Genomic DNA, 12,749 nt, shown 5'->3' with positions numbered 1-12,749 from the left:
CTGTCCTCAGCCCTTAATTACTCCAGGGAGCCCGTAGAATCTAACATTTTCAAAAAATCATATTTTTTCTTTTATAATTTATTATAACGAAACATTTGAAGAATGTGTTGTCAAGTTTTAAAGTCAATCGAAGTAGAAATCTTGGGCCTGTGCGCCGAGCTCTTGCTTTTTCGTAGAATGAGATAGCCATATATTTTCCATAACTTCCAGAGATTCGTTCCAATAGGCTTGAAAATTTCACAGAAAATTCTTCAAATATTTTACTATAAGAAAATATAAAGAAAATAATAAATTATTTTTCAAAAGTGTTAGTCGTGAAAACGCGAAACCTCTCTTTTTAGAGACTAAAAGCGAACACGAGTCTTTTTATAGACTAAAAAGACTCGTGTTCGCTGCTGATACTCGTCACAATGTACAACTGGCGCATTTTTCCGCTCCCGCAGATTGCCTGCAAAGTGAATATATTTTCGAAAATTGTATCATTTTCATTTATTCCTGTTTACTTAAAAACCCCTGTAAGACACTAAAAAAAACGTTCAACAGAAGTCCTCCATTGGGACAATACGTTGGACCGTGGGTCCAATGAATATCCGATGAATCGTCCAACAAACGGCCGATTCGGGACTTTCGTTTGCCGATTTTGAAACAGACCATTTATTCGTTTCATTCCCATTGTTGAGCCATTTCAAATGTGAGAGGTTGGAGCCCCGCTGGACTTGTTTTAGTTTCAGGCACTGTCTAGCGTATAATAACGGATCCAGCCAAACATGTATTCGAAGTGCGCTTGCGCTCGTATTTTTAGTCCTAAATAAGTATGTGCCGAATCCAGCGGCAGGATATCTTTCTCGTCTGCAGAATCTTTCCTACTATAGCAAGTATAGATATAGTATAGATTCGTAGGGCCTGCCATTGCGTGCTTTAACGGCATCGGAGTTACGATCATCACGTAATTCTCAAAACCTCTATCTTACGGTATATAATTTGCAGGATAGACAGCCCCATAATATTTATCAAACATTCCTTGTTGTTTTTGTCTCTGATTTTAGAAAGAGCCAGGGCACCTCGAGCCGCCCTCTGGGTACGAGCCGTGCATTTTTTTCGGGCGGTGCAAATCAATGAAACACAGTGCACCTGTTTCGATTGCTCGACTGCACGAAAAGTGCACGAATCGAGCAAACACTCCATGAGTGTTTTCAATGAAAAACGACATTAGTTTCAAATGAAATGTCTATTGGGTCCATAGTCTACTGTTGAATTTTATCGTGATCCAAAAGTACTGGAAAGACTGGACAAAAACTCCGCTTCAATTTCTCATAGATGGTCTCAGAGGCTGCCATTGATTTTTATCCAGTTCTTGCTAACTGGAAGAGTACTGATTTATCACAAAGCGAACATCATGAATACAAAACCAAAGATTAAAAACAAGTCCCTGATTTAAACTAGATAGAATATAAAACAAACACAATAGTTGTGTTTCCTCTTCTACGCTATTGAAAAGTATCGACTCCCAATCATTGACACCTATCCCAATATGGTGTCAGTTTTACTGCATACCGTCAAGGCAGGTTTCGTAATACCAAATGCATAAAGCACTTTTGCACCCGTTCAATGGTAATGCATTATGAAGTCTTGACCGATTTTGGGAAATGAAATACAATCCTCGAAAACATTGATTAATTTTAAGATAATCAGTCCAATAAATCTCCTACAACGCCGATTCCGGCATTCCTTATTACGGGAAAACCGGCAACGGGGAATCCCAGACGGGTTTAGTCTTGTTGTTATGTTATCACGCACAATTAAAAGTCACTTGACATGCGATTAGTTTAGAACTGCTCCACCATCGGCTTCGTTTTTTTATTTATTTAAACTACCGCCTTGATCGAAAAGTTCCCGGAATTTATTGAGAAAATTAAAAATACAATATTATTCATCAAAATCGGTATTGTCCCCTTCACAGTACTCCCAATCGACTGCAATACATATAGGCCAGCGCTTGCTCCAATCATCGAAACATTTTTTATATTCAGTTTTCGGTATAGCCATCAGAGCCTTCTGAAATTTTTCCATAATCTCATCTCGGGTGCTACGCGTTCCACGGAGCGGTTTCTTGAGTCGACCGAATAGGAAAAAGTCTGAGGGAGCATAATCAGGTGAATTTGGTGGTTTCTGAATGGTATTCGTTTCGTTTTTAGTCAAATGTTCACGGATAACGATGGCATTGTGGCGTTATCGCAGTTAAAGATCCACGAGTTGTTTACCCACAAATCTGGCCCTTTTCGGCGAATCGCTTCACGCAAACGTGTCATAACGACCCAATAATACTTCTTGAAGACGGTCTTGCCTCATGGAAGGAATTCGTAATACACAACGCCCTTGTAATCAATGAAAACTGTAAGCCTCGCCTTCTTTTTCACAGACTCACGGCCACTTCTGAAACGTTCGTGTCGCTGAAAAACGACTTTTTTCTTCAGAGTATCGTTGCCGAAACACTCTTCTAACATTTGCATTGTCGTCGCGCCATTGAAACCGATTTTAACGCAAATTGTAATGCAAACTCGTTGCAAATTCAATTCTATTTTGAAAGTTGTACGAAATCGAGAACACGCACAATCGAAGATGTACTCAATACCGCGTAACCTTCACAAATGTCCAGGTATCAAGCTGAAAAGTTGATAGAATATCAATGACAGATGTGGCAACCCAAAAAAATCTAATTGGGGCACTAAAAGCACCACACGCTGGTGATTCCGGAAACTTTTTGATCAAGGTAGTCATCGATCGAGTCTCCACTCGCTGCGATTACGGCCTCCGTACGCTTCCGGAACGCATGGCAGAACCATCAATGGTAATTTCAAAGGGAAAAAAGCTTACTTTTCTACCCCCAAATTTATGCTAGGTGCACATACCCATTTTCAAATTGATTTTACGTTTCGTCATTGACTCATTAGTGCTTAGCAGTTTATGTTGAACTGCTAGCGCGACCTGGCGACTCAACATAAACCGCTAGGCAGACGTAAAGTTAATGCTATTTGCAAAACACTTTTTGCTATTACATCGAAGTGTAATGTCTAAACTGACGTCTCGGACGAAACTGATTTCGGCTAGCTATAGCCGTACAGATCTCGGTAATTTCCCCTCAGTCAAAGACGAAGCGTAAAATAAATCCCCTTGTCATATATTTGGCTAAATGTTAGATCTGAACTCCGAACCGGATTTATTGAATTGACTTGAACCAGAAATCAATTCCTGAATTTAGTTTCATAATTTAATTTCTGAAATCGGGTTCAGAATTCATTTCCAGAATTTAGAACCTGCTTTTCTTAAACTAAATTCCAAAGATAGACTTTGGAGCTGAGTTCAGCTCCTTTTTTCAGGTTTGGAATTCAATGATGGAAAAAGGACTTGACAGGTAACATCGGATATATTCTCGAATTGGTTTTTGAACCATTAAAATACTCTTAGCAAAGTTAACTTCTACTGAGTATGTAATTAAAAAAAAAACAGTTTTACTCTTATATGTTCAGCATTATTTGTGTGGTACAATATGTTTATCGTCAATAAATTATACTTACGTAAAGATGCACCGTTACAATTCTGGAAACGAAGCAGCAAAAGTTGCAAAATTCACACTAACAACTAATACGAACGATTATCTATATTCGGAAGTGTGAACGAAGCATGTCAGTTTTATCCGTATTCACGTATGCCAGTTATGTATGTGATATTACCCACCCGCTTTTTGCTTTCGGGCACTCATACGTCTTATGAAGATTCTTATCTTACAAGACACAGTCTTGTTTGCAATTCCGAACTTTTTAGTTTCGACGATATGAAATATTGTTGGAATTACTATGAAACTTGACAGATGTTAATAAGCCACCGATAGCTCAAAGACGAAACGAAAAAATAAGAAGAGTAAAATGGTCAATGTGGACCGTTCTCATAATGTTAAATTTTATTAGTACGAAATATCGTAATGTAATTTTATTAGTACGAAATATCGTAAATTCTTACTAAATTATCTTCTCCACAGCTAGCCAGCTGAATGGTTTCCTCCGTAGGTCTGAAAGCTAGTCGCTTCACCGTTAAGTGATGGCCGCATCTGTGTATAAAAAAATAACAACCGATCAGTTAAATCATTGACATAATTCATTTTCCACAGAAACTACTTACGAATGATTCACGGTTGCCAACAATTTCCATTCCTGCTCGATCGCATACAGCTGTATGATGCCTTTCTCTAAACCAATTGCTATCAGATACTGGTTCTGATGTAACTTCCGGCTAGCGAATGCCACAGCCGTCACCGAGTCCCCCTTCAGATCCAGTATAGCTTTGGCGCTAAATTGTACTTCCTGTCGATCCCACAAGACCACTTTGCCATCACGGGAACCGGTCACAAAATGCTTTGAATCGTGGGACCAATTACAGCACCAAATAATTCTTGTGTGAATACTCGTTTGTTTGTTCGTGTGAGTGATTAGTATGAAATTGCAATTTTCTCCTTGATCTTTGTTTTCGAACACAGACAACGTTCGATCCCTGGAAACTGCCAACAGTAGGGTGTTACTTGGTGCAAAAGCCAATTGAGTTACCGTCAATTGATGGGCCGGCAAGCGCTGAACTATTTTCCACGTTGAGGTATTCCTTTAAAGATGAAACATAGTTGTTTGAGTAGTAAAAGCCAATAGTGTATTTGCCGTACCAGATTAAAATTTGTGCGTGTTCTGCCGAAGTAGCTCGACTAGCAGAAGCCACGAACCGACCGTCCAGCGTTGCAGCAAGTGCGTATATCTCATAGCCGTGCCCGTAGAGCTTCTGCATTTCCGGCCACAACGTATTTTGCATCAAAGTTTCTTCCGTAGGTGGACATATCATGGACGTCGGGGTGAAATAATGCTCAGGATACATGTCCTTAACGTGTCTCGTTTCTGGTGGTAGTTCTTCAGCATTCCCGTAAACTCCCTTATTCGAAAGTCCCAGAGACGGTACTGAGGCACCTTTTGGTGTAGCTAAAACAAAACCAAATATCAGTTTTATGACATTCGAGCTTGGACTTGAACAAACCAACTTTTCAAAATATTATCTCCTTCCTCATCATCTTTAACGTCGCAAAGATGCCGAAAGTTTTCAACAAAATTTCCAGGAGCTTGAAAAATTCGGACAATCTTTTCCTCTGCTGCACTTGCGAACGTGTACCTGGAAAGCATACACAGGCACTGCATATCGTATCCGTGGACTTGTGGTCGAGCGATCTCATGCCATGTCACTTCATCTGAGTGAGACCGTTTCCAGTCAGCGTGTATGCGGGAGGTTTGATCTGCTGCAACCGTCACCAGAAAATTGCCTTCAACCGGTTCCCATACCAAGTCACGAACTGCCTCAAAATGTCCTCCAACTATGGTGCCTGGTTTCCAAACCCTAGCATCCACTGGATCTTGTTGCCAAAGATGAAGGCTTCCCTGGAACCCATGACCAATGATGGATTGAGAAGTCGGCGAAAACTTTCCTCCATAAAAACCGAGTGATGAGCCTCCGACCTCACCGACGCGAACGCGCTCGAACCAGATTCCGGAACTGGTTGGTGTCCAAATTATTAACGTTTTATCAATCGAACTAGACAGAAGATGTAACTGAGAACCCTCTCTGCTGAAATGTACTCCGTAAACCCATCCTTCGTGACCTTGCAGAACCGATTCTAGTGATACGGCATAGTAATAATCTTCACCCTCATGGTTTATACTGAAAACTTTCTCTTCTAGAACGATATCTTGGTCACTAGAGAAATCATCCAATGGCTGTTGAGGTCGATTTATCTCTCTCGGGGAAATTCTCCACAGACGAATAAAACCATCTTGTGATGCACTGGCCAGTAATAGATCGTCTTTCTCAATATCTAGAATGCAATCTAGACCTCGAACCCAATCCGTGTGGCCCTTTAATTTATCCACCAAAACGAACTGCTCCTCAGTGAAAGCATACAAGTGAATCTGGTCGTTGTCCATGGCACAAGTTAGCATTAAACCGCTCGACCGAGGCAGAAGAAAAAATTTCAACGCAAAGCAGAATCCCGTTCCAAGGTTAATGGTTTGGGCACAATAAAATTTGTCTTCTTCATTCATCCGCCACAGTTTGATGCTGCTATCGGCCGAACCAGTGGCTACGATCAAATGTCCACTTTGGTAGATTGCATCTACTTGTGTTACTCCTTTCGTGTGACCTTCCAGTACATGCTGTAGCGGTTGCGACAGATTTTGCGTGTTCCATAAAATACACAAATTGTCATCGGATCCGGAAATAAGATCAATTTGTTGTTGCGAGTTTGATGTAAGTTTTTTCACCGTGTTTACTCGAGCTTTGTGATCGCATAATGTACGAACTATTTTTGAGGATCCATGGAACTAAAAGAAATATTTCATAGGTCCTGCCATGACAGAATTTTGAACTTACTTAAGCTTAACTTACATTTGGATCAAACACGGCAATTGCATGACAAGCGGCATAATAAACTAGACCATCGTGGCCCCAGTCCAAAGACTCCGGTGTTCGATTGCAAGCGATTGAAGTGTAACGATTATGGATTTCCATGATATAGTTCTAACTTGTTAGTAACACTACAATAAATGAAGATTGCCACAAAATTAGAACTCACTTTAAAAAGAATTGAAATAAAAGTTTGTTGTGGTAGAATAGATTGCAGATGATAAGAAACATGTGAACAAGTACTGCAATAGCATGCTGGCTAAAGTTGTTTGTTTACTACATTGGTTAGAAAATTATACACTGTGAACTGACAGACCTGCGCAGCGTTGCCAGGTCATTTTTCCAAAAATTTGTATTCGGCACAAAAATACTATGTCGGTACCAGGAAAATGTCACCACAAACGAATTTCCAGACATGACAGTCACGATCGTTTTTTGGCGTACATCTACGGTCCTCCGTGAAACTGGCACCAATGGTGATAAATTGGTTGCACTGCTGAGTTCCCATCATCGCATTCATAATGCAAATGTCAAACCGTGAGAACCCTTTCGATACGTTAGCTCATTTGTATATATTGAGATTTCATGGCACACTTTGGTCGAAATGATAACAATGCAATTAATCTCGCGCTCCACCAAGCGGTGAGTGCGGTCATTTCAGAAGGTACTGGGAACGGACCAGATTTTTATTTAATATTTGTAAGCACATACATGTCTTTATTATTTGTCTTTGATGTCACCAACGCTCATTTTGGAGAGCAAAAAAAAAAGGGTCCCACAGCAACCTTTTCCCATGTCTATCCAACCTCCAAACAAAAACCGGTAATATTTTGTCGCAAAGCTAAATTACCGGTAGCGACATCACAAATGAAATATGGAACCAAGAAAAGGAGGATTCTTTCGAAAATTTTCATATCCGTAGTAGTGATTTGCAACATTTTTATCGTTTATTCCATAGTACCAATAGATATCAGCAATAAAAGTACACTCGGAGTAGAAGAAAATCGATTTCAAAGTGATTACTACTATATTTTTTAGTGCAAACTACGATTAAACATGGAAAATCATCAGAAATGTGTGAAATTCTACATTTCAGTTTTGCGATAATGTGTCAATTGGCTTTCAAACGCAAAACTTAAATCAACTCCGCGCCTTCTATGTTTCACTTTATGGACCAAGAAAACGATGATGTTAGCAAATTATCACATAGAGTAATATAGGAATCGAGTATTGAATGCGGAACTAGTTACTAACATAGTAATTTTTCGTTAAAGAAACCTACGGGTAAAACTATTGCATTCATTCAACTTTGTTGAAAGAGTTTTTTGAGAAACTTTATCTTATTCTGCTCTACCCATCCCGTAAAAAAATAAACCATTGATATTACAGCGTAGACAATTGATTCACAATTACATATATGGGTCACAATACATTTTATTGTATCTTGACGAGATTTTTTTCATTTCCAACCATTCAATATATTGTTTCTACGATTCTACAATTGAATTTATTGTACACGTGGTGTTTCAAACAATATACTAACAGTACATTTGATTGTTTTCCAAGAAAACATGTATGAGAAAATTTTATGATTTCAATTGTTACGATACTTAACAACCTATACATTCTATTGTAAAAAGCAAGTTCACAATTAATTGAATAGTGTATAACAATACATTAAAATGTTTTTCAATGGTCAAAGCTAAATTGTGTCAGGTTTTGTAACAGTAAATCGTATTGTTTTCCTACAATATTTTTTATTCGGGATAAACGGGACAAATATGCGCCTTTTGGAATCTTTCTTGGAATTCACGATCAAGTTTGGCCGGAAGTTGTTAGTGTTATCGCTGGGTGTCTCTTCTCAGAAAAGATTTTTGCAAATATGTGCTGAATCGCTTGTTTTGAATGAAGCCAAGAGACTAGTCTTCTGGAATAATTCTTCAAAGTGAATGTCTATGGACAGCTTATTAACCCAACTAACGAATTCCGGCTATAGTAAATTTATAAACCAGCTGTTTTTCAAAGAAGGGTGAATCTAACATTGATAGCAATTGGAGAAAAACATTGATGAATGTTTCGAATTTGGTATCAATTCCTATTCAGAAATTACCGTTCATTCTCAGATAAATTTGTGATAGGGGATAATAGTGTTGATTCAATTCCAATTTCTAATGAAAAGTTACCCTTGAGACAAAAAATCAATCTAAAAGACTGTAAAAATGTCGAATTCATGCAAAATGCATATCACTCTCTATTAATGGAAACTAGAGATTATCAATCCACATGAATCTCTATATGAACGACACACACCTTTATTGAGAGAAATGACAGCTCAGCAACGAGCTGTTATTCATAAAAATTATTGTTTTCCTCTAGCTTAATGAGAAGCTAGATGATTGAATGAATTCTGATATAAACTACTATCACAGACTAACAGACATGACAGTATGAGTAAATTCTTATAAAAATTATTTTTCGTGATGCACTAGTTCCACCTATATTGTACTGCGCGAACTATTTACTATCTGTTCACCCCTTGTGTTGTGTAAAAGTTTTTTTACTAGTTGGTTTCCCCTCGTTTGTCCACACCGATCAGCTGCTTGCAGGGATGCCTGATTTCATCAAAATATTTGAAAATTAATCGTCACAATAAATTATTGGATTACGTTGATAATATATTAACCTTTTTTAGTGATGTTGGAAGGTAACCATTTATTTTTTTCAACGTTTTTCATCTAGACTATTTTTGATTGTGTTGGTAATTTTCACCCGAAATTAAGTGGCGGCAGCCCAGAAGTAAGTAAAACGGGTTCGATTTTGTATTGCGTTGAAGGATGAGAAGTAGGCACAATTCTGTATATAGTTTTGGCAATATGTATTAAATCTGTATCCTGCATGAAATTCACATGGACGTATACAAATCAATACATTACAGGTAATTCTGTATGAATGGCAACTCTGTTCGTAAATGAAAAAAATAAACACAGTGTAGGTGACAGACAGAATGTTTTTGATAGGGTAACGTACATCGTTTATTTTTTACTCTTCTAAATATCTACAATCGTAAGCAAACATAAAATGTAATCAAATGACATGATTCCAAACTTTCAGGCAATTTGGTAAAATGTTATCATGTTTTTAGGATAGTTCAGCTTTTGAATTACAGACATTATAATTAATGTTTTTAATTTATTTGTGCTCTCAGCCGAAGCATGTTCTTATATAACGATTTTAATGACAATACTTGGCCTACGTCATTTTTACCAATCAATATAATTCTTAATTCTAAGTCCGTGTTGAATCTCAGATCGTGATATAGCTCTTAGATTGTGATATGAGAACATTGTAAGCATCGAAAGCATTACATGATTTTCCTAGGCCTTTTAGAATTCGGATTCAATATGTCTTCATTGCTCTGGAAAAACTATATGCTGAAAATTTCTTGTTAGAACACACGTACACTAGACAGAATGCCATACCATTTTTAGTAGTTTAAAATTATATCTATAAAGGAGTTAAGCAGACGTAAAGGCACGTCAGAATAGACATTGCACATTTAGTGCAAAATAAGTGCGTTGTAAATAGCAATGACTTTACGTCTGCTTAGCGGATTATGTTGATCCGCGAGGTGGCATTAGTAGATCAACATAATCTGCTAATGCACTGATGAGCTGAATGCGAAACGTAAATAATTCAATTTAGTCATGTGCACTTTAGGCACAAACTGGAACCCAAGAGGTTCCAAACCCCCAAATGATTATTTATAATGTTATTGGGGCGTTTTTCATCGAGTACGGAGTTTAAAGCATTTTCTTAGATTTTAATAAAAATTTATGAACATGTAGACTTTGCCAGAAAAGCCAAAGTACGCAATGCAAGTATGCAATTTGTTTTTTTTTTCAGAAGTGATGAAAACTGACTTTTGAAAAGGGCCAAAATTGTTTACCAATTTATTTCAAATAAAAAAATGATAAAACCGACGGAAATGTGCAGTGCGGATGATTTTCCCAAAATCAGTCGACGAAAATTACTGAACTTTTTTAATAATTTTTTACGGAGAAACCGCTTAAGCAAATTTATTTAAACTTTTTTTTACATTATAAAGCATCAATCAAAGAATATTTACTGGAATTTCTCGATCGAACGCTAAATTTTTCGCCAATTTTGAGGTTCAAAACTACGATAATGTGAAAATGGAAAAATTTCAAAAACGTAGTGGGGAGGCATTTTATACCTAGAAAGTATGTTCTAAGTTTAAAAAAAACCGGTTCAGCAGATTTCGCAGGATCGTGTTACGGACTACGTAAAATTGGTTTTCAGAATTTTGAGTTAAACTTGTTTTTCTCAAAAAGAGAGCAAAAAAATAGTTTTGGTAACTTGCACTAAATCATCGATCTTAGGTGCATAAAGTATTGTAATGTTAAACTACAAGAAAATGTAAAAAAAAACGAATTTCCGGATCTGTTTATTCCTCAACCCCCTCTCCAACCAATAGTTTTTCTAACAAAATCTTTTTCTTCTTTTTTCCTATAAATACGTTTATTTCTTAAATTAGTTTACATAAGTTTATCTTCGCCGTAGCATCTTTTTACATAGAATTCCAGTTCGTTGTAAGTTCGTTGTGTTACTAAGATTGAGATTTTTGTAGAATCAAAATTTCTAGGGTTTGAAGCATTTATTCGTAGACGAGAGACTCGATTTGTTTACTTTTATAAGATTCACCCTCCTTTGATAAAAAATGCTGAACCAATTTTATGTGAACAGTAACAATAAACTTAGTAAATGTATATTTACGTGTATATATTTTCTAAGCATTTTCCCAACCCTGCAGCAATTTCGATGATTATTTTACAGTTGTCAATCGTCTGCTCTTTCTCTTTTTTCAGATTTATGTCGTAAACTGAGAGCTAATCAGAGTTGCCAACTAGATATCTGTAGTTTCGACTTAAAAACCTTTTTCACCTATGTGATACATAAAGTGATTAAAAACCTGTGGAAATCTTGCAAATATCAGAAAAAATATTTCTCTGGTTTTGGAATTCGTAAAAATCTTTCATTGTTTTCTATATGAAATAAATCCGTGAACTGAAGCAACATCTAGTTATATAAATGGATTAAAAATTTGTATTTTCCAGCAAAATGTTTTAATATGGTAGCCCTGGTGCTACCATCGGATTTCTCTCACCAAGGATTCCTGAAAGCGCTCACCATAGTGAGTTCAGTCCTCGACAGTCTTCGTCGGTGAATCGAAATGCGAAGTAGTTTGGTAGCAGTTGGTTGTCTTGTTCCATCGTTTCTGCTATCCCATTGATGGATAACTGTTATTCTTGTTTGGGACTTCGAGACCATAGTATTTCAGTTTAAAAGTGTTTTTTTTCTGCATTTGGCTCGAGCTTGTTCTTCACGACCAATCGCGCATTTTTCCCATTACTAATTATTTGTTCGGAACCCCCTTTCATCGGTCCTGCTGTCGTTAACGAGAGTTGGTTGATTGTGCGCAAGCAAAATAGTGGTATACGAAGCTTACATGCTGAAGCGAGATGCCATTAGTTGAAACGTGAGGAAGAGTGCAAAACGGGAGAAAGTGCTGCCTATGCGCTGGCTGGGTGTGTGGGAAGAAATTAGCTATTTTAACAAAAATATTCGAGCGATTTCGTATGGAGTTGATGGTTTCCGGATTGTAGGAAAGCCTTGGTGTACCGCAGCTGTAAACAAATTGGATTTGAACCCGTGACCGTCCTTCAGCGGATACGGTACTTCGCTGATCGTTGCAGTTTTTCTGTGTATGCGTTGAAGTGGTAAGATTTCTGTAGTCATCCTGTTGGAAATTTACGATCTGTTTGGAATTTTACGTTTAATGATTGCGTAATGAACTGCTACTGGAAACAAGTTCAATCGAATGCCGAGAGGAAAGTTTGGTCAAATCTTTCAAAATATCTAAAAACGTGATTTCTAAGTAATTTCTGAATTAGGAGTTTTTACTTTCATGTTCCTCTGCCATTTGTAGGGGTGCATGTCAAAGCAAAATCACTCAGGGTTGCCAGTATTTTGGTACAAATGTTTGGGGTGAATCAGAAAGCACGTTCTGATCCGAACTATTCTCTAATAAAAAATCATAAGTTTTGAATCGGCGTTTTCGACGATTAATTTTTACATCTTCAAGCCTGAATTTAAAAAAAAATTGTATCTCATTGTATTGGGTGCAATGCAAATCTGTATAATAGGTTTTGGTTTTTATATTCCAAGACAGATAGTCAAGCTCT

At 37.4% G+C, this 12,749-nt stretch overlaps 2 protein-coding genes across 5 annotated transcripts in view; one reads left to right on the top strand and one right to left on the bottom strand.

Moving 5' to 3' along the window:
* Nucleotides 1-3,926: 3,926 nt before the first annotated feature.
* LOC131437581 (elongator complex protein 2) lies at nucleotides 3,927-6,774 on the bottom strand. The gene is made up of 5 exons (XM_058607036.1): nucleotides 6,469-6,774; nucleotides 5,075-6,404; nucleotides 4,709-5,015; nucleotides 4,177-4,650; nucleotides 3,927-4,105 (listed from the first exon to the last, which is right to left on the bottom strand). Exons 1-5 carry the CDS (start codon nucleotides 6,589-6,591, stop codon nucleotides 3,991-3,993), a joined length of 2,349 nt encoding a protein of 782 aa, XP_058463019.1. The 5' UTR covers nucleotides 6,592-6,774; the 3' UTR covers nucleotides 3,927-3,990.
* Nucleotides 6,775-11,711: 4,937 nt separating this feature from the next.
* Nucleotides 11,712-12,749, top strand: part of LOC131433716 (ADP-ribosylation factor 6) — a 67,573-nt gene continuing 66,535 nt past the window's right edge. For all 4 annotated transcript variants that reach the window (XM_058600270.1, XM_058600265.1, XM_058600269.1 and 1 more), the window contains exon 1: nucleotides 11,712-12,284. The gene's annotated coding sequence lies outside the window, so the exon portion shown is untranslated. The remainder of the gene's footprint in view (nucleotides 12,285-12,749) is intronic.

Source organism: Malaya genurostris, chromosome 3, assembly GCF_030247185.1.
Source record: "Malaya genurostris strain Urasoe2022 chromosome 3, Malgen_1.1, whole genome shotgun sequence".
Classification (NCBI taxonomy): Eukaryota; Metazoa; Arthropoda; class Insecta; order Diptera; family Culicidae; genus Malaya; species Malaya genurostris.
The sequence above is the reverse complement of the archived record's forward strand: the minus strand, read 5'-3'. Positions and strand labels throughout refer to the sequence as shown.

Bases quoted from the DNA above. Each gene is read 5' to 3' on its own strand.
- LOC131437581 (XM_058607036.1), bottom strand. From the start codon at position 6,591: ATGGAAATCCATAATCGTTACACTTCAATCGCTTGCAATCGAACACCG. The intron at 5,016-5,074 runs GTTGGTTTGTTC...GTTTTGTTTTAG, and splicing joins AGGAGATAATATTTTGAAAA to CTACACCAAAAGGTGCCTCA. The intron at 4,651-4,708 runs GTACGGCAAATA...TCATCTTTAAAG, and splicing joins CACGCACAAATTTTAATCTG to GAATACCTCAACGTGGAAAA.